The following is a 26,780-nucleotide window of genomic DNA, read 5'->3' as shown; positions in this document are numbered from 1 at the left end:
GATTCGAGTCTGAATCACAGTTTGGTACATGATGGTTTTTTTAAAATATATAAATAGATTAATATTATATTTATAATAATACTATTTTAAGTCACTGACGGTGTGCTCGTACATTCGCCTGACTTCAGTGCAGACAGTGTGGGTTCAATTCCCACTTAGTGACCGTGTGAATGTGAGGAATGAATGTTCGTCATTGTCTATATGTGCCCAGCTACTGACTGGCAACCGGTCCAGGGTTTTCGCCCAAAATCAGATGGGATAGGCTCCAGCTCCCCACATTGAACAGGATAAAAGGCATTAAAAAATGGATGGTTTGATAATATTAATTTTAATATATAGTTTAGTAAAATAATAAATACATTCGTCAGAGGGCGACGCGGTAAACGAGTGGTTAGCACAAATGCCTCACAGTACCACTGTACTGTACCAAGTACAGGTATTAGCCTGCATTATACTGTATATAGTAATTAATGCTGTTATATGAACTTTTGTCTGACAAATTCAATCAAAACATACCACTATTGTAATTGAAAAAATGTTTTTCGCCATCATCTCTTGAATTTGGATCTCATGACATGGTGCAGGTATACCTAATGTTGTGGCCACCGAGAGCATGTGACTTTTTCTCATGTGTTTCATCTGTAGTTTTTAAATCAATTAGCAATATAAATTATTGGGAATAATACTAGTAATCAGAGACCAGGAATAATATTAATAATGCTGCTATTCACCGGCATGACAACACATACCTGGACATGTGCCATTGAAGAGGTTGAGAATAGGCCCCGTGACCTTATGATTTTTTATTTTTATTTTTTTAATCTTGATTTTTGCAACCTAAGCATCCGTTTTTAAACTATCGTATTATATTATGGAACATTTACATTTTATTGTTTGTATTCAAATAGTTGGGTCGACTGTCAGTCATCATTTGGGAAATAAAAAAAAAAAAAAAAAGCAAATCCTTCTGTTTCGGAAATGTGTCTGCAAGCAAGCTGTTCTACATTGACGTGACTTGGCAGCTCGGCTGGCTGAAGTTCCAGAGTCAAAGTGGCTCTTTCACGTTACGGTAGAAGCACTGTTACGTCAAACTCAAAAGGTGAGCAAAGCAACACAGCCAGCACAGATGAGCTTTATCTAACATTGTTACCTCCATAGTGGTAGCTTTTCACAAGGTAAGCTTTTGTTGAATGCACAGATTTTCCTTGTCTGATATGTAGCACTTACTTAATTGCTCGACAAAGTTGTCGACACGTAGGTGCTGGCGGTGCAGGGGCCCAAGTCAGGGAGTGCCTGCTGTCTTTGTATCCAAGCACCAAATACACATTGTATAGCATATGAACTGCTGCCTCCACAAGCTAAAATGCTTTCATTTCCTGTTTCCCCACACTTTGGGCTCTGCTTCTACAAGTGGAAGAAAAGTTCTGCAAATGTGCATGCTCGCTGCCGAGGACACCTGGCAATGGTTTTAAATAACATTTTTTTTTAAATGCACAAGTCTGTATTAAAGGGTGCTATTGTCAGGACAGAAAATGTCTCCCAAATTGTGGAATGTACTTCCTTTTCTGCTAAGAATTGCCACCTCAGTGGACCTTTATAAAAAGCAGTTAAAAACATTTGTTTAAGCAGGCATTGCACTAAGACAAAATTGTTTTGATTTGGGTTATTTTTTTATTATTTAGTTTTTTTTCTTGTAATAATTTTAAAATATTGTGCTTCTGTATTTTCTATATGCATGGCTGCATTCTATAACTACGTGAAGGACTTTGGGTGTCCTCTCTGTGAGAAGTGCGACAGATTATACAAGGGTGGATTTAGGCAAACAGGCAATTGCCTGGGCCACGAGATTTCCGGGAGCCCTCAAACGGACCCCCCATTAAATAACAACACATTACAGAATAAAGCTGTTCATACAGAGCTGCATCCTTTGCTCGTTTCTTACATTCTTCTTTTCTTTCTTTCAAAATTGTGCGCATGAAGGTTGTGCCCTTTTTTCTCCAGTTTTACGACAAATAACTACATTACCCATCACTCCCTAAGAACGACCCCCCCCCCCCCACACACACACACACACACACTCATACTCGCCATCTATCCTCGCATCTCTTCTACAAAGGCTCCAGAGGGGGGCGCAAAATCCCCATGTAAACGGCAATAACTTACGTCATGCCAAACTGTCAAAAAACCACACGCACACGCACACAAAACAAATCAACGTTTTTTGTTTGTTTGTTTGTTTTGGGGGTTGGGGGGGCTGACCCTGGCCATCCTGTGCACAGCTCGAAGGTTATGTGTGCATCACATTGTACAGTTTGTTGTATACGTACTTATTTGTATTTTCTTTTATTTTTACCTTGTTTTACTCTGCTGTCTGCAACCAGGTCGGGAGAGAATCTGTTCTCAATTGCCTTGCCTGGATAAGTAAAGGTTAATTGAAAAAAAAAATCTGAAAAAAAAAAAGAAAAGATGAAATTTAGTTGGGGTGAATCAGAAACACTTGAAATGGTGGCAGGTCATTATACACGAGTTTGAATGTGATTGGTTACTTCTGAACATAGCCACATCCCAGTTATAAGTGGGTGTGTACACTTGTGCAACAACATTATTTGTTGTTGTTATTTGTTAACTTCCGTTCTTGAGGAGATTACAAAAAAAAAAACCTAGAGTTGTACATGTTACATGTCACATTAATGGTGAAACGGTTTTGAAATTATTTATTTCCGTCTCTCTTTTTTTATATTAGAAAACGCTTATTTGAACAAGGTTGTGTCGACTTTGTATGGCCACTGTAAAAGTCTGTACCGGCCAACACCAATAGAGGGAAGCACACTACAAGGAAAAAGACGCCACGACTGCACACTTTTATTGTCCCTGGGTTTTCGCAGGGGGGGAAATGACCATTTAACACATCAAAAAGCGTATTCTTGATTCTTGTCGTTTAGCTTGTCAAGAATGATACCGAAGCCACGGGGAAGTCTCCTATCCTTTTCGCCTGCGTCCAAGCATCGCGCGGCGCTTTGTTTCTTTTAGAGGAAGCTACCCGCCTCCTTGTCCTTTCAGATCTCATCCAATCGTCGTCTTTTTTTTTTTTTTTTTTTTTTTTTTTTTTTTTTTTTGAGAGGTAAATGGAGCGGGCGACACATGCGTAACCGCTGACTGGACACACATGCTCCATTATATTACCGTAAAATCAGCCTTCCTCTCAGCCATACAAGTGCTCCTACGAGGCTCTATTTGGGCGTCCGCCATCGAATCGAGTGCTGTTTATGATGTGGTCCTTCCTCATCCGACGCACGCAGCTCTTTTGAAAATGAGCGGGAAATGACCGTAAGTGGCGGCCCTTTTTTTCTGCTTCAGAGGCAGCCGTTTACTGTTCGACTCTATTTGGCTTCCTTTTTCATATTTGTTTGTGAACATCCACATTATGTTTTTTTGGGTTCTTGTCTTTGTCGTTGTTGTTGTACTGGCGCCCACCCCACAGATGTGTGGCTTTCGACTACATAATAATAATAATAATAATAATAATAATAATAATAATAATAATAATAATAATAATAATAATAATAATAGTAATAATAATAATAATAAAATGACATTTATTTTTAAATATATAGTTTTTGCTATCAACACTTTATCCCCCAATTGGAACTTGTGTTCAGTAAAGGCAAGGATATAATAATAAATAATAGTAATAATAATAATAATTATTATTATTAAGTAGTAGTAGTATCATTACTATTATATGAATACTTATTATATTTTTACTCTTCATATTTATCACATTTACTATTAACACTACTGTAAATTAATATACGTGCAGTTAATATATATTTATTATTTTGTATATTATATTATTGTTTTATTTTAAAAACGTCAGTAAATGAATGAAGTAAATGTGCAAAAATAGGCATTCTGTTGTATACTGTTGCCATATATAGTAAAACGTCATAATAACGTGTAGCTAATCCACTGAATTGAGACGAATCCCCACGTCAAGACATAATACTTTAAAGTTGTGTCATTAATACATCTTAGATATACATTGACTAACTTAATAATGTATTAATATATATAATATATAAAATGTATTTCATATTATATAATTGTTTTTTTAAATTAATATATACGTTTAATTATTTTATCTAAATTATATTACATAAACTACATCTAAAATAAAGTGACAAATACATGCGGAGTCTTTATGGTTATGCTTATTCTACCCTCTTCATTTTATACGACGCGCAATAACCTCAGCCTTATAGCCATTATTTGGCACGGTGTTATGCAATTAAGTTCCGGTTAGATATCCATTTTCGCCCTCTCCGTCTAACCTGTTAAACAAAGATGATAAGAAATATAAACTTATCATGTCTGATGTGATAGGCCCGAATGAGGAGGAGTCTCTCTTTGTCTGCAAATACTTACATGCGGAGTCTTTATGGTTATGGTTATTCTACTCTCTTCATTTTATATGACACGAGCAAAAACCTCAGCATTATAGCCATTATTTGGTACGGTGTTATGCAATTAAGTTCAGGTTAGACATCCATTTTCTGCCAATCTGTCTAACCTCTTAAACAAACATGATAAGCAATTATAAACTTATCATGTCTGATGTGATAGGCCGGAATGGGGAGGAGTCTTTTGGTCTGCCTCCTACAATTTGCCTGCATACCACGTGCCTCAGCTCAGACAGCTCCGTCTTTGGCCTCCTGTAAACTGCTCTTTTTTTTTTGGTTTGTTTTTGGTAAAAGAATGGCTGACATTTTGCCACTGGCTGATCGCCTGTGCAGTGCCTCTGCCAGCGGAAATCTACCAGAGGTTTTATTGTTGCTGCAAAACGGAGCTGCTGTCAATGGATTGAACACTTTCAAAAGGACCGCATTACAGGTTGGTTTGTCCCTTTTGTCTTATAACATCCAAATGATCTTGGATATTTGTACCTATAATCCTGTACTCTTGGTCCTTCCTTGGCCCACATACACATTTTGATCCAATTTCATCATGGAATGATCCAGAAAGGAGAAGTAATGTTTCAAAAGACAGCAGCATGGAGGAGGGCAAATGCTTCACAAAGGACCAGGCTAATGTTAAAGAATTAGATTCATATTACTAAGTGTAATATTGCATAACAAATTGCTTAACATCAAAAAATGTGTAGCTGTTTCATAGCCCAATCATTATTCACTACTTTCACTATTTAACTTAACCTGTAAAGTAGACATGCTTTTAACAAACACACCCATTTGAGTATTATTTTCCATAAAACCTCGTACATCAGAGTGAAAAACATTTATAACTGAGAGTTGCTGGTGAAGTCAATAAAAAGGAAAAGAACAAGAAAGCAAAATGGAGGGCTTGCTGATAAAATGGTGGCTGGCAGTTAATCTTTCATATAAGGCTTCTACAATGCCTGCTTGGTTTTCAATGTAAAATACAGTAAATTCAAAATTATTTAATAATAACAACAACTAGGTTTACAGAACGCCTTTCAAGGGACCCAAGGACACTTAAGACGTGTGTGTGTGTGTGTGTGTGTGTGTGTGCGTGTGTGTGTGTGTGTGCGTGTGTGGGTGTGTGTTCTCATTCGAAAATTCTAAATGTATGCTTTGGTGAACAGATGGTGCTTGAGGATTTTTATTTTTGGGGGCAAAATTAGTTACTACAAGTAGAGGTTAATAAATATAAACATAAAATAACATGCCTTAAATTTATCCTCTTGAATATACTAGAATACAATAGAATAAAATGGAATAGAATAGAGCTTTATTGTCATAATAGAAGCAATATTTTAGATCTTTGTGTCTCCTCCCCATTCGTGTGCTGTATTTTATTTTGCTCTTTTGTTTTGATTGAACGATAATAACTATTTTAGAATAAAAATGCTTTCTCTCTTAACACCAACGACTTGTCTCACCTCTCCACAGGTCGTCAAGGTGGGCAGCACCGCGGTCGTCGAGGCCCTCCTGGAGGCCGGCGCTGACCCCAACCTTCGCGACCCGGTGCTCGGCCTGACGGTCACCCACGACGCCGCCCGCGAAGGCTTCGCGGACACCCTGCGGGCCCTCCTGGCTCACGGGGCGGACGCGAACCTCGCGGACGTACGTGGGAAACTCCCGCTGCACTCGGCCGCCAAGAGGGGCCGCGTAGACGCGGTCCGGGTGCTACTGGGGGCCACCGCGGACCCGTTGAAGGTTAACCGTGACGGGGAGACCGCCGAGCAGTTGGCGCTCCTCCACGGGTGGAATGACACGGCCGCTTGCATCCACAGCTACCTTGGCTCGAGTGAGTAAATTGGTACGATTTAAACAATATTTATACATGCTCCTATTTGTGCAAGGTTTATTACATTAATTTTAATATTATCCGTAGATAATGTTTGATCATTTCAACCACATAATCTACCCCCAGCTACTGTTACCATTTGACATATCGTTAAATAAAAATTGGAAGAACAAAAAGTTAATATTATCTTTAGGATTATTTAGCTGTATCACGGAAATATTTGTTTAAAATGTAGGCACAAAGACAAAAATCGTACGTGAGGTAATTGTGGTATAAACTGTAGCTTTCATACTGGGTACCATCCATGACATAATCTGCTAGTTACAGTTAACATTACCTTTAGCTACCTGTAAATACTTTTTCAGAAAGTAGGCAGAAAGAATATTTTTCCTTGCAAAATAAATGTTATTAAACAAACAAACAAACAACAACAACAAAAACACCCACAAAAAGCATACTTCCACTCGGTTTTATCAAGCTAATTTTGTTATAAGCCATAGCAGTAATGTTCACTGTTAATGATATAACCTGCTAGCCACTGTTGTCATTATCTTTATCTTTATATATATTAGCAGATATACAATATATGTTCAACATATGGGCACAAGGAAAATATTTTTTTTGAAAAAATAATTTAATTAAACAAACAAACAAATCACAAAAAGCGTAATTGAAGTCAATTTTATCAAGCTAATTTAGTATTAGCCAAAGTTTTAAAATTCACTACTGTCAATGACATAAACTGCCAACTATCATTACCATTAGCTTTAGCTATATTATCACCTGTACATACGTTACCAAAACATAGGCATAAATACAAAAAACAATTTTTTCCCCAAAAATACAAAATGGATACTTCCAGTCACTTTTATCAAGCTAATGCTGGTGTTAGCTGTAGCACATATTTGCTAATGCCTATGATGTAACATGCTAGATAATGTTACCAGTAGCTTTAGCTACTTTTTAAAAATAGAGGTAAAAAAGAACATTTTATTCTCAAAAGGTAATTTCATTAATAAAAAAAAAAAGAAAATCATATTTAGTCAATTTTATCAAGCTAATGTTGGCAATTAGCCACATCTCTAATATTAGCTAATGTCAACGACATAATCTGCTATCGACTGTTACCATTAGCTTTAGCCATATCATGACCTATAGATACTTTTACAAAACACAGCACGGCACACAACATTTTATTCTTGGAAGTCATTTAATCATACCCAGAAATAGACAAAAATTAGACTCAGTCAACTTTGTAAAGTTAATTTATTATTAGGCATAGATAATATTTGATAATGTCAATGACACAATATACTAGCTACTGTTACCATTACCTTTAGCTATATTACCTGTGAATACTTTTTTAAAATATAGGTGCAAAGACATTTTGTCATTTAACTTAAAAAACAAGATAAAAATCATACTTGCAGTCAATTCTATCAAGCTACTTTTGGTATTCGCTGTAGATTTGATATCTGCAAATGTCAACGACATAATCTGCTAGCTATTTTTATCATTACCTATAGTCATCTCTTTGCCTGTACATTTATTACTTAGTAACGAATAAACATTGATGTGTTCAAAATATAGGCATTAACAACATTTTATTCTCGTACAATTAATTTTCTTAAACCAACAAAGAATACTTGCACTCAATTTTATGAGACTAATTTTGGTATTAGCCGTAGCGAAAATGATCTTATATTTAGTTGATCTATTACTTTGTAAAAATATACTAAAAGTCAATTTTTTGCAGGTAAAACGCCAATTTCACTTCATTTGATGAGTGAACAAACAATGTACAAGTAATGCATTCGCTCACAGTATACTTTTTTCAATATTTAACTATATATGTAAAATATATGTTACATATAATTACTCATTTGGATTTTTAAAATACTAATATTTCAGTAAGCTTTTGTCATAATGTAACAGGTTCAAGTAGTTTGGTTATTCACACAGTTTACATGTATTTTCCTCTTTATACTGTAAATGTGTGTCACTTACAGAATATGTAGTATATGCATTCATAGCTAAAATTATAATGATGACTATTATGGTCAAAGGAAAAATGCATGAGATTGTACTTTGAAACAAAATGTTCTAAAATCATGTCCTCTAGCGCAAACATACATTTTTCGGTGTAGATTATACTCAATATTAACTTACGGTCCTATATTGAACTTTATTTTGCCCTCAGCCCTTTCAATCTGACTTGCAATAACAGCACAGTGTTAAAAGTCTACACTGCAGTAATATCATTATTTCTATGTGTGGTTATAGTAATTAGTGGTCTTTGCAACATAAATAAAGTTGATACTTGACATTATTAATTCACACTGTTCACATCATTTCTTTTTCAATAACTACAGGGTGTCCGAAAAATCTCAGTGCACTTTTAATTTTATTAACAGTCATGTTTGAATATACATAGAATACTGAAGGCACATACTGTATGTATTATATAGAAAGCGCACAGCGACTTAATGAAAATAACATCATTAGCCAGCATCATTTGCTGGCTAATTTCAGCATTAGTTATTACCGTAACACAAGCTTTTAGTTAAGTACTAAAACTATCTTACTGTGTATGAGTGGCTCATTTTAGCATTAGTTATAGCTGCAACAAAAGACAATTTTACTCTTAGCTATACATCCATCCATCCATCCATTTTCTGAGCCGCTTATCCTCACTCGGGTCGCGGGCATGCTGGAGCCTATCCCAGCTGTCATCGGGCAGGAGGTGGGGTACACCCTGAACTGGTTGCCAGCCAATCGCAGGGCACATACAAACAGACAACCATTCGCACTCACAGTCACACCTACGGGCAATTTAGAGTCTCCAATTTATGCATGTTTTTGGGATGTGGGAGGAAACCGGAGTGCCCGGAGAAAACCCACGCAGGCACGGGGAGAACATGCAAACTCCACACAGTCAGGACTGGGGATTGAACCCGGGTCCTCAGAACTGTGAGGCCGACGCTCTAACCAGCCGGCTACTGTGCCGCGTTAGCTATACAATGTTAGTTATTTAACAATACAACACAATAACTATGATATCATCTGCTCGATGATGTTAACATTAGCTATGACTGGAACACAATGTTTTAACCAAGTGCTATAACTATTTCATAAAAACAGCTAAATTTACCATTAGCTATAGCTAAAGCACAAGCTAATTTCACTGTTAGTTATACAATATTAGCTATTTATAAATGTCAACACAATAACTAAGAAGTCCTCTCCTGGATAATATTAACATCAACTTTGACTGGAACACACCCTTTTAGCTAAGTGCCATAGCTATTTTGTATCAGTATCTAATAGTATACTACTATACTAGCAATTCACCATGAGCTACAACACAAGACGATTTGGTATGAATATGGTGTTGCTAAAAGGCTAATTTTAACATTAGAAATGGCTGTACGTTATTGTTAGCTTTGTTGTCATTCAAATAGCTGTCGGTATGAAATGCTCAAAGCTAATGTTAACCGTAGCTACCTTTCTAACATTCATTCATTCATTCAGGTAAGGCAACTGAGAACAGATTCTCATTTACAATGCATACCTGGCTGCAGACAGCTGAGTAAAACAAAGCAAGATAAAAGCAAATAAAAACAAGTAAAATAAAACCAATAAATACTTGTACAACAAACTGTACAATGTGATATAGTTACATATTTATACATCCATCCATCCATTTTCCGAGCCGCTTCTCCTCACTAGGGTCGCGGGCATGCTGGAGCCTATCCCAGCTATCATCGGGCAGGAGGCGGGGCACCCTCTGAACTGGTTGCCAGCCAATCGCAGGGCACAAACAAACAAACAACCATTTGCACTCACATTCACATCTACGGACAATTTAGAGTTTTCAATTAATGTGCATGTTTTTGGGATGTGGGAGGAAACCGGAGTGCCAGGAGAAAACCCACGCAAGCATGGGGAGAACATACAAACTCCACACAACCCCGGTCCTCAGAACTGTGAGGCTGACGCTCTAACCAGTCGGCCACCGTGCCGCCCATATTTATACAATACATTATATTTTATCATAGCAGTATCACTCGTGAACTTTTTTAATAGTGATATTGGGATGAATTAGGTGAGTTTTATTATTTGTTGTAGAGTGTTCCAGTCATTTGGGGCAGAACATTGAAAAGAAGCTTGACCAAAGTGCTGTAGACTTCAGGAACAAAGAGGAACGGAGAGTGCGGGTGGTTGTGTGCATGGTGAGCAGAGAGTGAAGATAGGGTGGGATCTTGCCAGTGAGCTTTTTCTTGATGAACATGGACCATTTAATTTTTCTGCATGATTGAAAAGAGATCTAATCAACCACGGAGTACAGATCACAGTGGTGAGTGTTAAAGGTCCCATATGTTGGCTATTTAGACCTCCATAGAGTGACTCTATAACATGGACGTAGTATAGAAGTGTCAATTTCATTTAGAAAAATACCTTGGTTTTGTCATACGAGTGTCCAGAAAAGTCCCCTCTGACAGCTACTTCTGTTTGACCCAGTTTTGTATCTGCTTTGTCCATATTTGGCTAAGACCACCCCCTTTCCTCTGATTGGTTGCCTCCGTGTACAAGACCCACTTCTGAGAGCACACGTTTGTTATGTTGACAGCACTAGCAGGGGAGCGGAGAGTTAGGCGGAGATCTTCGCTAGTGACGTAGATAAGCTCGAGAAGTTGGTATGACCTGATTTCAGGCCCCTCGGCAGAAAAACGTCTGTAAATCAGGGAAGCGTGGACGATTTTCATTCATAATTCACATGTTTACTGAGGCACCATAGAGCCAATTTTACATCCCAAATACGAGAAAAAGTTGGTTTGGTAAAATATGGCACCTTTCAAAGGAGCACCAGCGACAAAGCGGATGGCAGCGTGGTATTTGGTGTTTAACTTTTGGAGGAGAGTTTTTGAAGCTGATCTATATCATACATCTCCGTAATCTCATATTGGGAGGACATTCATTTTAACACAGAGCAATTCCAAAGAACGTGTGAGGATTTGTTTCAGTAGAGCGAGCCTAATGTGCTTTTAACTTCTGAGAGACACGTATTGTTGTTGTTTCAAATGTACCGTATTTTCACGACCATAAGGCGCACTTAAAAGTCTTAAATTTTCTCCAAAATGGGCGGGGTGCCTTATAATGCGGCGCGCCTTATGTGTGCGCCGAGTTCCAAAATCTGTAAATGTTTTTGTGTGACTTTGATGAGCGCTCCGCTTGAATGACTGGGAACATTTGCTGCCGACACGCTGCTTATATAGAGGAAAGGCAGACGTGTCTGAGGACAGCATGACTAGATGGACGAGGAGAAAATGAGAGAGTGGCTGAGTGAGGTGTACGTAAAGAGACCGGATCTTTTTTTCCATGTGTCACCGTCCCTGTTGATCTGTGACTCCATGCGCGCCCATCTCACAGCTGCTGTGAAAAAACAAGTGCAGCAAATGAACTCGGAGCTTGCCATTATTCTGGGAGGCTTGACGAAGGAACTCCAACCGCTGGACATCGGTGTAAACAGGGCGTTCAAAGTGAAGTTGCGAGTGGCGTGGGAGTGATGGATGACAGATGGCGAACACAGCTTTGCTAAGACTAGGAGGCAGCGCCGGGCGAGTTACGCCACCATATGTGAATGGATTGTGGATGCCTGGGCTAAGGTATCTGCTTTGACTGTTGTCCGAACCTTCGCGAAAGCCGGCATCATTGCTGAACAGCCCCCCGGCAACGGGACTGACTCCGACAATGACGAGAGGGAACCCGGCATGTTTGACGGAGAACTTGCCCAGCTGTTAATTTCGGATACAGAAGATGAGGACTTTGATGGATTTGTGGTTGAGGATTGATCAAAAAATAACGTGAGTACATTGTTAAATACTTCAATAAAGTACAACCGAACTCGCTGTTTACATTGTTAAATACTTCAACAAAGTACAACCGAACTCAGTTTTGCTCCCGCTGCCTTTTTAAAAACATACGCTAGCATGCATGCTAGCATAGGTTTTAGCGTGCATGCATGCTAGCGTATGTTTTACCATGCCTGCCAATAATACGGTGCACCTTATGTATGTGTTAAATACAGAAATAGACCTCGTAAGTGAGATTGCGCCTTTTAATACGGTGTGCCTTATGGTCGCGAAAATACGGTAAGTGAACTGTCAAAGCCAGATTCCTAGGTATTTGTAGCAAGTGAAAAATTGAACAGCAGAATCATTTAGAGACACAAAATTGTTAGGGTGCTCGATTTGTGGGAGGTTTTTGTTGAAGATTGAAACAGGACTGGCTAGCATTACTATAATGATTTCAATATGAAGAACTAGGGATTGGGCACTTTGAGCAACAATCCATCAAATGAGCATTACTGGAGTACATCCTCTGAACAAACACAAACTCAGTACTTTAAGTGATTTTGCATGGTTCTTAATGTTGTACTTTAGCGATTAGACTAAATAGTTTTCATTGAGATTAGAATCCAAAACAATTATAAATTGACATAATGCAGTTTACAATTCAAACAGTGCTATACTACAATTTCTTCACAGATAGAACAGTATATATATAAATATCCATCCATTTTCTTTACCGCTTATCCTCACGAGGGTCGTGGGTATGCTGGAGCCTATCCCAACTATCTTCGCTCAAGAGGCGGGGTAGACCCTGAACCGGTCGCCAGCCAATCGCAGGGCACATAAAAACAATGATGATAAAACTGACTACAGTGTTAACTTAACTTACAAGTTTAATTTGTTTTGTGGTTTGCATGTTCTCCCCGTGCCTGCGTGGGTTTTCTCCGGGCCCTCCGGTTTCGTCCCACATCCCAAAAACACGCATGGTAGGTTAATTGAAGACTCTAAATTACCCGTAGGCGTGAATGTGAATGCGAATGGTTTTTTTTTTTTTATACGTTTGCCCTGCGATTGACTGGCAACCAGTTCAGGGTGTACCCCGCCTCCTGCCCGATGATAGCTGGAATTGGCTCCAGCACTCCCGCGACCCTTGTGAGGATAAGCGGTAAAGAAAATGGATGGATGGAATTTGTTTTGTGACCAAGCTCGTACCTCAATGTACTCTTATATCGAATTGAAATGAATTTAAGTGCCATACATCACCTACACCGCCCCCCAAAAAAAAACTTTTTTTAGGTTGGTTTTAATAAACAAAAATAGCACTGTATTGTATAAGTATACATAACAAAAGAGGATTTAAAGAGATAAGATGAAGCCGAAAATGACGTACACACACACACACGCACGCACACACACTGCAGTATTCGTGCGTTGACGTGTACCTTTAAGGAGCGTGGCCTAGCAAGCTCTGAAGTGGAGTCATAGCAAGCTCTGAAGTGGAGTCAGTCTGGTTGGCCGGTTATTTCAGTGCGAGTGTTGTCATTTTGTATCTTTGCTTGAGTGTTTAATAAATGCTGAATGTACTTTTTTTTCTCCATTTTATTTTTTTGTTTGCTTGAGCGGCAGGCATATCTGAAGCACGCTCAAATGTTTGCTCACAGTCAAAGCAAAAAAACACGACCAAGCAATGGCTGGTTTTAAAATGGTGAACGCTGGACTCTGGAACAATTTTAATTTTCAGTTTCTTTACGAAACCGCAGGCTGACCGACGTCACATATTTGCTTGTGTTCGATTTGGGAGGATCCATTATATTTGCATGATAATTATTTTTTTACTATATTATCAAAATGTTGGAATACATGTTGTGGCGGTTAGGGATTTTCCAAGGAACAGGGAAGTGTGAAACCCTGGACTCAATACTTGCCATGCAACTGGTTGAAGTATTTATTTATATTTTTTTTTACTTCTGTGTCCCAAAACAACATCAAAGGCAATTCGTGTTTTTTGGGTTCCAATGTAGATCAGAACCCGAGTTGGATCCAAATGCAGAAAGTATGTCTAGACAGGAAACTAAGAAAGGTTTAATACTCAATTAGTCCAAAATCAATCAACCTAATACTCAATTAGTCCAAGATCACTAAACCTAAGACCAGTGAGGAGAGCGATACTTATAGCAGAAGGGCATAAAAGGATGCCAGCTTCAAAAGAAAACCAAAGTGCCAAGTGGACTGGTGAAATCACACTGATGGAATGTCGAGGAGAGCAGACACACGGACACGCCTAGATTCCTCCGTGAGACATACAGGAGGTCAAACACAAGGAGATTATCTGGGCATTGTGCCATGGGAGAGAGGCCTCGGGGGTGGCTGGTGCTCACCTGGGACAGGGGCATAGCGTGGGTCTCCAGCACACACACAAAGGTGTAGCAAGCTCAGGCAAGAATACCCAAAAGGTTTCGTCAGAAAGTAGGGAAAACCCCTGCAGAGGCAGGAATAAGTAGAGGATTCAAAAAAGCTATGAAGGCATGGCATCACAGCAGGACAGGGCGTAAACAAAGAAAACACAAGGACTAAATTAACTACGACTTCTCAGAGAAGCAATATTCCTCTGCCCCATTCCATCCAGTGGTCCACAATTAAAGTGTAAAATGAAAATAAATGTCTTGTATATTTGATACACCACAAAGAAACGTGTTATTAACAATGCTGCCAAATTTAAGCGATTAAAAAATAAATGAATAAAAATCGCCAAGTATATAAAGTAAGGCTTCAAAATTGGGGGGGGGGGGGGGGGGGGGGGGGACAAACTCGCAAATGCTTTGGGTGTGTTCGCTTATTGTACTGAAACCCAGCCCCACTCAACTGTCAATCAAATACCCCCCTGGAAAATGTACAACGTTCTACTTCGTCGAGCATCTTTCATATGCCTACACATCCGTACTTGTTTGAACTGCGAAAATATATTCACTTAAAGTCTCTGATGTCTGGAATATAGTGACAGGCGGCGCTTTCCACCAGCTAGCTTGCAAGCTAACAGGCTTGTGCCTCGTAATTATAACTCGCAATTGTGTCGGACAAGTGCTGATGCAAACGACAGCGCTCATGTTCTGATATCGTGGGGCCCAAGTGGGTCACTTGGCCCTGTTTTTAGCCATGACCCACTGCCTCCTGCCCCCCCCCCCCAAAAAAAAAATCAGGAAAACTGTTGAAAAACTGTTCAATTGATTGTAGAAATCTATTGATTGAATGCATTATCATCATTATTATTATTTTTAAATCCATATACTGGCCGCTACGCTGCTAAGGGGCTCGGGAGACGCCTGAGGTGTGGAAACAAACGATCGTTTGAGGTGACATAGATCAGTGAGGTCTGCGGACACATTTAATTGGCCAGCTATTTTTCATCAGCTCATTTTGGACTTAATAAGGGTGTACCCCGAATGTTCGATGCTCCAGTCACGCACATGTCGCTGAGGGGACAGTCTAAAATGCTTATGGACGTAAAGCCTTTTTCTTTATAGCACAAATGGGGAAAAACGCTGAACTTCCATAAAATCCAAAATATTGCGCCTATCGTTCAGATATTTCAGAGGTTTGAGTTGGCACGATTAACAATGTGCACATAAATTTTGGTGATGATTGATGACCATTCTCTGACATTAAGCCACGTTAAGCTTTTCCTATATAGTGCCAATGGGAAAACGCTTAGTGTCCATAAAATCCCAAACATTGGGCCAATTGTTCTGATATTTTCAGAGGTTGAAGTGGGCATGAGTTGAAATGTCCACATAGATTTTGGTGATGATTGGTGACAGTTTTGGAACATTAAGCTACGTTAATTTTTTTCTTATAATGGTCTATGGAAAATGCTTAACATCCATAAAATGCAAAATGTTAGGCCAAAATTTCAGGCGCCGCTTTTAAAGGGTATACAATAACCAGCTTCGATTGATTGAAGTTGGCTGTGGTGACGCCCACACCAGCACAGATGTGCCATTTTTAATGCGCTGGGGGTACGTCGGTCCACAAAAGTACCAAAACCAGGCCTAGCCCGCCTCCTCGCAGAGTCGGCAGACAGATACACAAACTCCTCAAACATGTGGGGTGGATGAGACGCATTTCATTCATAAATATGTGAACAGTGGACATCGAACCCTCTGAATTACAGTGGAAAGCAATTAATTGAACGAATCATCATTATCCGTTCATCCATTTTCCGACCGGCTTATCCTCACTAGGGTCGTGGGCGTGCTGGAGCCTATCCCAGCTATCTTTGGGCGAGGAGGGGTACACCCTGAATCGGTCGCCAGCCAATCGCAGGGCACATATAAACAAACAACCATTTGCACTCTAATTCACACAATTTAGGGTTTTCAATTGACCTTACCATGCATGTTTTTGGGATATAGGAGGAAACCGGAGTACCCGGAGAAAACCCACGCAGGGACGGTGAGAACATGCAAACTCCACACAGACGGGGCCAGGGATTGAACCCCGCTCCTCTGAACTGTGAGGCAGATGTGCGAACCACCATCGTCATTATTATTTTTATTGTTCAAATCACCCCACTGGCCAGCACACAGCTATGTGGGGGGAGGGCACATGCATGAACGATGTGTATGGGTTGGGATGGATTCATGAGGTCTGTGGACATATTTAAGTTACCCGCAGTTATAACCAGCTCATACTGTATGTTTTTAATCACATTGTCTTTAGCCACAGCGGCCAAGAGCTCCAGTCACGCATGGATCGCTCTCTCCATGCATGCGAGACCATCATTGCGCCTCACTTAAAGGGAACTAATTAAATAAGATGCTTTGATTGGCGGTGAAGAAAGTTGGCTGTGTTCACAGCCCCTCTGCGAGATTACAACTACATGGTCTAACCCGCCCCCTCGCAGAGTTGCGCCACGCGAGATTTGTCCTCGTCATGAATAGAATAGACCCCTATATCTCCACAATTTAGTACTATGGTTCTTAGTCTTTGCACATTTCCAGCAAATATCTTCAAACATGTATTATGTATTTAGAAACAAATCAATGAAATCACGTCACAGGGTCTTTAAATAAAATCCATAGTAACCATAAAAAGGAATGGGTTTGAGTTGCTGTATTCTTTCTGAATAAACTACATTTGCAAAAACAATTTGTGCGCTACATATAAATCTGAAGGCGGTCCAGAGTCTGCCGATTGAGGACATCTGTATCAATAAGCACACGCACACATAGACCCCAAGTGGTGCTCTAGCACCCATCCTGTTGCCCTGATGAAAAAGGTGCCCTTTTTACTGCGGCCCATTTTTTTTCTTTATGAATCAATATTTTTCAAAATAAAATAAAAATGACCCTCTGTGTCATAAATCTCACCAAAAGTGTTTTGATATCTGACGGGGATTTATTTAAGTCCTTGGGAGAATTATACATATATGACATTGATGCTTTGGAACATTTTTGTACTCTTCTTCCAGCTAATACTTAAACAATGAGACCCCATTGATGCTGTGAACGCTCTTTGCGGACCATGGCTTGGGTTGTAAGATGTCACTACAAAAATGTCAGCAAAAGCTTACCAGAACAGCTGAGATGTATTTGTGGTTAATCAGAGGCACGTTAAATGGTGCCAGTTGTGTGTTGAGTCTCATTTAACATGAGTTTGAATGGGATTGCTTAATTCTGAACACAGCCACATCCCCTTTTGTAAGAGTGCATTTGCATTTGTGAAACCAAATTATTTCAGTTGTTTATTATTAATTCCCCTCTCATTTTTGTATAGAAAAAAACCTGCTATTTGAAAAGGGGTGTGTAGACTTTTTATATCCACTGTAGCTTCCCTTCACCTCCATTACAAATAGTTGTATTATTGACTGTGTTGATTGTGTTAACAGAAATACGTAATATATATCTATATAGTACTGTTTTGTTTTTTCTTAATTATATGAATAATTTTGGCGATGGTTGCCCCTTTTTTGGCTTGAGCATTTGCCTGTGTATAGATATTGCAATTTAACCCAAATTGTGTATAGAATTGGTGTGTAGATATAGTATATAGTTTATTGTCACGACTGACAACAGTGAACTGGTCTTTTCATAAACCAAACAAGTATTAACTTAATGCAGTAGCCAATCAGCCATGTTTGTTCGACTGAAACGCTGTGCTCCTACACGCACACACACAACTCCTACTGGAATATTTGCTACTTCCGAGCATGCGGTGCAGCATATTTTCCCAGATCACAAACGGCTGGGTGGAGCGTGAGGAATGGAAAGCAGCTGATTGGCTGAGAAAAAATTCTGATGAAACCAGGTGAAAGCACTGACACAGGACAAGACAAGACTAAAAACGGGAAAAACACAAACATGTTGTACATTTCTCCTGCATCATTAACGGTCACAAAATGAACATTGACTGGACTGTGTTTTTTATTTATTTATTTTAAAAACATGTTTGTGTTCGTTTCACAACCACAGTCAATGAAAGTGAAAGTGAATTATTTATTTTCAACACTTATATCCTTCTGTGTGCTTGTGCAATTTATTTCTCTCAGTCTACACAGCTCTATTAAAATGCCAGTTTTTATTATCTAAAGAAGACCATGATTAATAATTTCAGAACTTTTCTCCACCATTAATGTCAAACTTAAACATGGCAATTCAATTGAAAAACAAAACTAAAAAGACGAAAAATAGAAAACTAAAGTAGTTGCATAGGTCTGTGCAGCCTCTTATAACGGTGGCTGTGTAATTGCACACCGAAAAAAACATCCATCCACCCATCCATTTTCTGAGCCGCCTCTCCTCACGAGGGTCGCGGGCATGCTGGAGCCTATCCCAGCCATCATCGGGCAGGAGGCGGGGTTCACCCTGAACTGGTTGCCAGCCAATTGCAGGGCACATACAAACAAACAACCATTCGCACTCACATTCACACCTACAGGCAATTTAGAGTTGTCAATTAACCTACCATGCATGTTTTTGGGATGTGGGAGGAAACCGGAGTGCCCGGAGAAAAGCCACGCAGGCACGGGGAGAACATGCAAACTCCACACAGGCGGGGCCGGGGATTGAACCCCACTCCTCAGAACTGTGAGGCAGACGCTCTAACTAGTCGGCCACCGTGCCCCGCAAAAAACAAAATTACTTAAATTTGGGTTGCACATGATTAAAGTGGAGCATCTGATTCAGATGCCTCCCAGACGCCTCCCTGGTGAAGTGCTCCAGGCACGTCCCATCAGGAGGAGACCCCGGGGACAAGCCAGGACACGCTGGAGAGACTACGTCTCTCGGCTGGCCTGGGAACGCCTCGGGATCCACCCGGAAGAGCTGGATGAAGTGGCTGGGGAGAGGGAAGTCTGGGTGTCCCTGCTAAAGCTACTGCCCCTGCGACCCGACCTCGGATAAGCATTAGAAAATGGATGGATGATTAAAGTGACTAAATATTAAATATTCCCCTTTTCCTTTAAAATAATCAAATATATGTTAGTTTAACACATTTGATTCATGTACAACTGATGTACATCTTCAAATTAAGTAAATTCAAAGTACTTCTCCTCCAGTGCATTCAGATTTATGCTAAATAGTTGAAAGTTGAATGTGAAGAAGTTCACTTTTCAGTAAGACAACCATGTAAGCATACATCCAAATTAAGAAAAGATGAGCTTCACCAGAACTGCAATCCCAATTCCAATGAAGTTGGGACGTTGTGTTTAACATAAATAAAAACAGAATACAATGATTTGCAAATCATGTTCAACCTATATTTAATTGAATACACTACAAAGACAAAATATTTTATGTTCAAACTGATCAACTTGATTGTTTTTAGCAAATAATCATTAACTTAGAATTTTATGGCTGCAACACGTTCCAAAAAAGCTGGGACAGGTGGCAAAAAAGACTGAGAAAGTTGAGGAATGCTCATCAAACACCTGTTTGGAACATCCCACAGGTGAACAGGCTAATTGGGAACAGGTGGGCGCCATGATTGGGTATAAAAGGAGCTTCCCTGAATTGCTCAGTCATTCACAAGCAAAGATGGGGCGAGGTTCACCTCTTTGTGAACAAGTGCGTGAGAAAATAGTCGAACAGTTTAAGGACAATGTTCCTCAACGTACAATTGCAAGGAATTTAGGGATTTCATCATCGACGGTCCATAATATCATCAAAAGGTTCAGAGAATCTGGAGAAATCACTGCATGTAAGCAGCAAGGCCAAAAACCAACATTGAATGCCCGTGACCTTCGATCCCTCAGCATCAAAAACCGACATCAATGAGTAAAGGATATCACCACATGGGCTCAGGAACACTTCAGAAAACCAATGTCAGTAAATACAGTTCGGCACTACATCCTTAAGTGCGAGTTGAAACTCTACTATGCAAAGCAAAAGCAATTCATCAGCAACACCCAGAAACGAGCTCTTCTAAGATGGACTGATGCAAAGTGGAAAAGTGTTCTGTGGTCCGACGAGTCCACATTTCAAATTGTTTTTGGAAATTATGGGCGTTGTTTCCTCCGGGCCAAAGAGGTAATGAACCACATGGACTGTTATGGACGCAAAGTTCAAAAGCCAGCATCTGTGATGGTATGGGGCTGCATTAATGCCAATGGAATGGGTAACTTACACATCTGTGAAGGCACCATTAATGCTGAAAGGTACATACATGTTTCGGAGAAACATATGCTGCCATCCAAGCAATGTCTTTTTCATGGACGCTCCTGCTTATTTCAGCAAGACAACGCCAAACCACATTCTTCATCTGTTACAACAGCGTGGCTTCGTAGTAAAAGAGTGCGGTTACTAGACTGGCCTGCCTGCAGTCCAGACCTGTCGCCCATTGGAAATGTGTGCCGCATTATGAAGCGTAAAATATGACAACGGAGACCCCGGACTGTTGAACAGCTGAAGTTGTATATCAAGCAAGAATGGGAAAGAATTCCACCTACAAAGCTTCAACAATTAGTGTCCTCAGTTCCCAAACGTTCATTGAATGTTGTTAAAAATAAAGGTGATGTAGCACAGTGGTAAACATGAACCTGTCCCAGCTGTTTTTGAACATGTTGCAGTCATAACATTCTAAGATAATGATTATTTGCTAAAAATAATAAAGTTTATCAGTTTGAACATTAAATATCTTGTCTTTGTGTCTTTATGTTTAACACAATGTCTCAATTTCATTGGAATTGGGGTTGTACAATAAAGGTTTTGCAACGGCAAAGTCATAGCCCAGAACTAAATCCAATTGAAAAGCATTGAAGTTATCTGAAGGGTTGGACACATTAGCATCGTTTCTAGGTTATAATTCACATCATTTCATGAAAGGTTTGAAAATGATTTATCATGGTGTCATTCAGTGTTTCAACAGAGGTGTTTGTTCACTATGAACACTCTTGTTCTCCATACGATATGCACTGTACAGCATGTACAGTTAAGGCAAGACTTGGCATTAAAATGATTTTTTTATGAGTTGAATGGCAGGAAATATCAAGAAAGTGACAAAAGGAGAGGTTTGATATTTAAAAAAATATGATTTTCAACATTACTCATAGCCTAGATAATTGTGCAAACGCTACCTTTGACTCTATTCTGAAGGATTTCTAGAATGTTCTTGTATAAACTAAACCATTCACACCTCCATATGTTTATTACAAATGGACATGTTTGTTTGTTTGTTTGTTTGTTTTTTTAGAATGAATACCAATCATTTTTGGACATGGAACCTTTTGTCAATAGTATGAGGTGTGTCAGAAATGTTTCCAGGACTGGTGTGACAAACTATGTATTCAGGAACTATTGGATGCTCAGAGCATTGTGAGCCTGCGCCTTGTCATGGCGAATCAGCCATAGGCTGTCCTGCCACAAATGTTTCCTCTTCTCGTGCAATCTACGAAGCAAGCGTGGAGGATTTTTATTTTGATTTATTTTATTTTTTTTGTGGACGAGCTAGTTGATCATCGGACACACATTGAAGCAACAAATTCGTAGTATGGGTTTGAAATCTCTCTGTGACGCCAGTCCTGGAACTTTTCTGACACACCTCGTATTTCTTTTTTTTACGACTACATTTTAACACAAGGTCTTGCAGTCCTTAGATACGTATTCAAGATAAAAATGTATACAAATCGATTTATCTCAAAATTGGCATTACAAATTGGAGAAAAAAACATTTTTGTATTTTCATGTCTGTTTTTGAGGCCTTCTTTTATAGCTGGACGCACACACTTTGTGACACGTGCAGCAGATTTGATAAGTCATCGGTCGAGAAATACATTTATCACGGGATTTTGCATTGAGGAAAAGCTCGAAATCGTCCACCTGGCGGCGCCCCACATGAGCACGTCGTCGGCCTTCTTTCGTCGCGGAATATGTGGACGAGCGAAGCAGCAGCCACGAGTGTCACGTTAGTACAGGGGGGGGGGGGAAAGAATTAAAAAAAACATCTCTCTTGGTGATAATGCGGTGATATAAATCCCGTTTAGCTTCATCTTACAAGCGAGGAAAGCACATCTTGGGAGTGAAATATTTGGAAATTGTAAGCGCTCAGACCCGACACGTTTCAACGAGGACATGCACGCGCAGGGCGCTTAATGTACATTTGTACAGTGTACGCATATTACAATGCATTGAACACACCCCTTTATTTATTTATTTTACAGTAGATTTCTAACTTTTTGTTGTTGTAAAATGTAGCCTAAATGCAGTATTGCGTTGCGTAAATGTAGAGAACACGATAGCACCGAATCCAATGGCCATTGAACGTATAAAACAACGAGTACAGTATTCGACTGCTAATTGACGAGGACACGTGTTGCTTCCGAGTTGAGAGCCCCGTCAGGCAGACTTGAACCTTCCACCCAAAACTGAACATTGATGTTCCAAAGCGCGTTAACACAAAGCGGCGCCAGATTGCGCATTTTAGATCAATAAGCGTCTTAGTGGCTCACCTTTGACATTAAAAACACGACGTATCCTATTTCATGATTATATACGCTCCTTCCATTTGAACATGCAATCCGGAGACTGCAACAATTCGGCTTTGTTGCGATTTTTGTCGAGTTATGTTCAGGTCCTCATCAAACAGACGTTCCAGCTTCATTTCCCGAGTGACGCGTGCGCGTGTCGTTATCGCACCTTTTCGCTCAACGTGAATTTAATATTATTAGCTGGCACGTTTATTTTTGACATTTGTTTCAGAGTAGTGCACCGCTTTGATTGATTTCAACATCACGTAAAGAGCCGCTTGACTTTGACCCATCCAATGGTGTCAATTAACGACGTTTTTGTGTGTTTTGTACGTCCAAAACACTCACACAAGTGGGTGCCGGGTGTCTTAAAGGGGTTAGAAAAGGGAAAAGTGTTTCAAGTGTTGCAGTGGACGCAGCTGAAGTGGGAAGGGTGGCTGCACGAGGCCTAAATGGGGTAAACGGGGCGTAGCTGTGACGTGTGTGTGTGTGTGTGTGTGTGTATATATGTATATATATATATATATATCGACTTTGGATTGGCTGAAAGGTAGTGACGCGTGGTCACATGGCACAAGGGCTGCAGCATTGGGCTGGATCACGTCGCAGTCGATTGCTTTGGATTTGTTTACCAACTCGCCACAGCCATAAACGTGCTGTCATGATGGGCACTAATGCTGCTCATTTTTTTTTTTTTTGCGCAAACATGTCTTATTCCCATGAACTCACACAGGTTTTCTCTCTCTCTCTCTCTTTCACGCAGCCTAGAAGACTTAGACGAAGATCTGGATCAGCAGCACTCTTCTTCCGCTTGCTTTTGCTCCACTGATGCTAAACATTTGTAATAAAAATCTCAAGGATACATGGTTCACTATTTCATGAAGTGGTTTTGATAAAGGTAACGAAATATTTTTTTAAAAAATGACGTAGTTTTATTTGGATAGTGCCCTATAGTAGAACCTTCAAAGTCAGTTAACGTCCAAGCCGGTCAAAATATTTGGTTACCATTATGTTAATTAGGTGGCTTGGTCACAGAACACAAGAAGACACGTTCCATTACCACTGTACTTCCTTGTTGTACATTTATGGCTACGTGCTACTCACTGTGAGTACTCTGATCTAAGTGTGGATGTCCACCTCGAAGCTTATTCTCCTGTCTCTGTCTTCCCATCCAGTGCTGCAAAATATGAAAACATCTCGGCGACGTTGGCTGATAGCTGCAGAAAAACAAACCCCATGTGAAGCAGTGATGGCGTATATTGATAGAAACAGGCATGAATACGCACTTCCAGCCCAAATTAGAATGTTAATCCAACATTACCTTGACATTTACATATGTGGTTCATTCAGTTGACATAATATTATAAAATAAGACACTGTACATTGTTAGTGTGAAAGACCAGAACGCCAACCACCATTTGCTATTTGTCCCTTTGGGGGCACCATACCTCAGTGTTGGGCCCCCTCAAGAGCAAGGCGAACAACCTTTAAAGAGCGAGCCTGCGTTTAGGGCACCATTTTGTCTTCAGCAATTGTACATGGTAACGAGTGTTTCACGTTTAATCTTGTGTCACTTAAAATGGAGTCAAACGAGCATACATCATGGGAACGAGTGACTTTAACTCATTCAGTGCCGGCCGGCCCTCCCAGTTGACATGGATATTTGACTTCTAAAGCAGTCAGTGGCACTGAATGTGTTAAATGATATTTGACAGTACAAATAAAAGTGGAATAAACATTGTCTACTTCTTGTAAGGGGTTAAATCCTCTTTCCCCATTGAAATAAATGGAAATGATATTAATCCATTCCAGCCCCCCCCAATGTTTTTGTAACATGCACAGTTGTAATCAGAAAAACTGTACTCTATGGTATTGTACTTCATAAAAACACAGTAATAATACAATTTAATAGAATTTAAAGAATAAAAACAGTTTGTGCATCATGCCTTCAAGCTTCAATGCCCATTGACATTGTGCTGCTCCTTATGGTGTGCACGCCTCTGCCAACAGGGGGGAGTGTAATACTGCCATAATAAATACACAAACAAGACACTCTCTTCTAAGATCAGTAAGCCACAGTAATATTAGTCATTTTAAAGAGGATGCAAAAGTTGTGCCTGTGAGTATTGCTACAGTATATTATCTGTCGAAGTGTTGCTGCACCATTTTTGTTCATGTATCTGTTGCTTTAAAGCAGCGGTGTCAAACTCATTTTTGTCAAGGGCCACATTGTAGTTATGGTTTCCCTCAGAAGGCCATTACGTCTGTGAACCCATATAAATATATGATGGCCTCATATTATTACACATACACTACAAATTGATGGATAACTTGTTTTGGAATCAGAAGCCAGGAAAACCTTGCCTGCTCAACTATGAATCAATTTATTTGAAAAGGGGGCTTGGTAACAAAAAAAATGCTTGCAATATCTGAGTTATTAAAAGTGAAGACAATTTGCAGGTTTGGTATTTTAGCAAGATAGATAAAGTCCACACACATGATTTGCTATCGCGGGCCACATTAAATAATCCGGCGGGCCTGATCTGGCTCCCGGGCCTTGTGTTTGACACCTATGCTTTAAAGTGCTGTAACTACTGCTAGACCGATGCTAGTTTCGTGAGCCTGTCTATGGTGTATTGCATTGTGTGTTAACATTAAGCTAACAAGACTTTCGCAAGATAAAGTTAGATGGTTTGGTTAAACAGACACTAAGTAATTCTCTTTGTTTTATGTTTTGCTCTGTATTGAACTTGAAATGAGAGTGGCAATAAACTACTTGGAGCAAGCACTTTGGCTCTTTTTTTGGAAAAAATGTTAATCTGCATTATCGGCTGCTTGTTGTGGAGTTCGCTGCCACCACCTAGCATGCGTAACTCCAATTTTTGCTCGCAACTCAAGACAGAAAAAAAACTGGCCGATGGACTGCGATCGTCAACAGTAAGTTGAGTCACTCGGGAGTTGAGGTACAACTGTACTACCATCACCAGAGCAATTGTAGGGGTGATGAAAAATAGAAACTTGCCAACCCGATAAAGGTATTAGATTGTCATTACAACTACACTGGGCGAGCACATAATTACAGTTCAGCACCCGCGGATTCACCTATATTTGCGTAATTAAAATATATATATTTTATTTTTAAGGCGGAATGGGGCGCATATACCCCCATTTTTAGCGGAAACCGCTTATTGGTAGTATTTTTCCACGTATTCAAGTTGTAAGTATAATTATAATGGACATCAACTATTCACAGATTTTGACTTTTTGCGGGCGGGGCGTTCTCCCTAAATTTGTATTAATGACTTAATTATACAAAAATAAATTGTGATATCTGTGTCTTGGGGCTAATGGCCCTCCTGTCTTGTGCTCACCTGCTCCTGATTGTGCCTGATGACCTCACCCGTGTCTCAGTCTGTCACATCGCCACTTTATTGTCACGTTACAGTATTGCTCGTTTTTGCCACAGATTCATATAGACCCAGTTTAATTACTGACTTTTTTATTTTTGTATTTTTTGCTTATGCTTTTGGATACCGTTGCCTTCGCCAACTGCCTAGCCGTGTACCGAACTCAGCCTGGAACTTTCTTTTGCCTCTGAGTCTTGTATTTGGGCCGTTAGTCCTCGTACCGCCCAATGTTTTCTTGTAAATAAAAGTATTCGGTGTGATGTGATTTTCATATACAAT

The 26,780-nt window shown here is 39.8% G+C and overlaps 2 protein-coding genes across 9 annotated transcripts in view; one reads left to right on the top strand and one right to left on the bottom strand.

Annotated features, from left to right (window-relative positions):
* Positions 1-3,142: 3,142 nt before the first annotated feature.
* cdkn2c (cyclin-dependent kinase inhibitor 2C (p18, inhibits CDK4)) lies at positions 3,143-25,875 on the top strand. 7 transcript variants are annotated; one of them, XR_009768999.1, is made up of 5 exons: positions 3,143-3,327; positions 4,755-4,890; positions 5,928-6,285; positions 23,863-23,992; positions 24,270-24,358. XR_009768999.1 is itself a non-coding variant. In XM_061682922.1 (4 exons), exons 2-4 carry the CDS (start codon positions 4,756-4,758, stop codon positions 24,446-24,448), a joined length of 672 nt encoding a protein of 223 aa, XP_061538906.1. In that variant the 5' UTR covers positions 3,143-3,327; position 4,755; the 3' UTR covers positions 24,449-25,875. The 7 variants fall into 7 exon arrangements, 6 of the variants coding, with proteins under 6 accessions (XP_061538906.1, XP_061538907.1, XP_061538910.1 ...); XM_061682922.1 differs by lacking the exon at positions 23,863-23,992 and having other exon boundaries at positions 24,270-25,875; XM_061682923.1 differs by having other exon boundaries at positions 23,863-24,362.
* The window catches only part of rnf11b (ring finger protein 11b), a 44,953-nt gene continuing 28,273 nt past the window's right edge, over positions 10,101-26,780 (bottom strand). Inside the window, exons 2-3 of one of the 2 annotated variants that reach the window (XM_061682930.1) lie at positions 24,199-24,311; positions 10,101-11,715 (exon numbers count right to left, since the gene is read on the bottom strand). In XM_061682930.1, the coding sequence (XP_061538914.1) occupies positions 11,594-11,715; positions 24,199-24,311 (235 nt within the window). In that variant the 3' untranslated portion in view covers positions 10,101-11,593. Of the gene's footprint in view, positions 11,716-24,198; positions 24,312-26,780 lie in introns of those variants that run through there. The other variant, XR_009769000.1, reaches the window with a different exon arrangement.

Source organism: Phycodurus eques, chromosome 8, assembly GCF_024500275.1.
Source record: "Phycodurus eques isolate BA_2022a chromosome 8, UOR_Pequ_1.1, whole genome shotgun sequence".
Lineage (NCBI taxonomy): Eukaryota > Metazoa > Chordata > Actinopteri > Syngnathiformes > Syngnathidae > Phycodurus > Phycodurus eques.
This window is presented reverse-complemented; position numbering and strand designations above follow the sequence as displayed.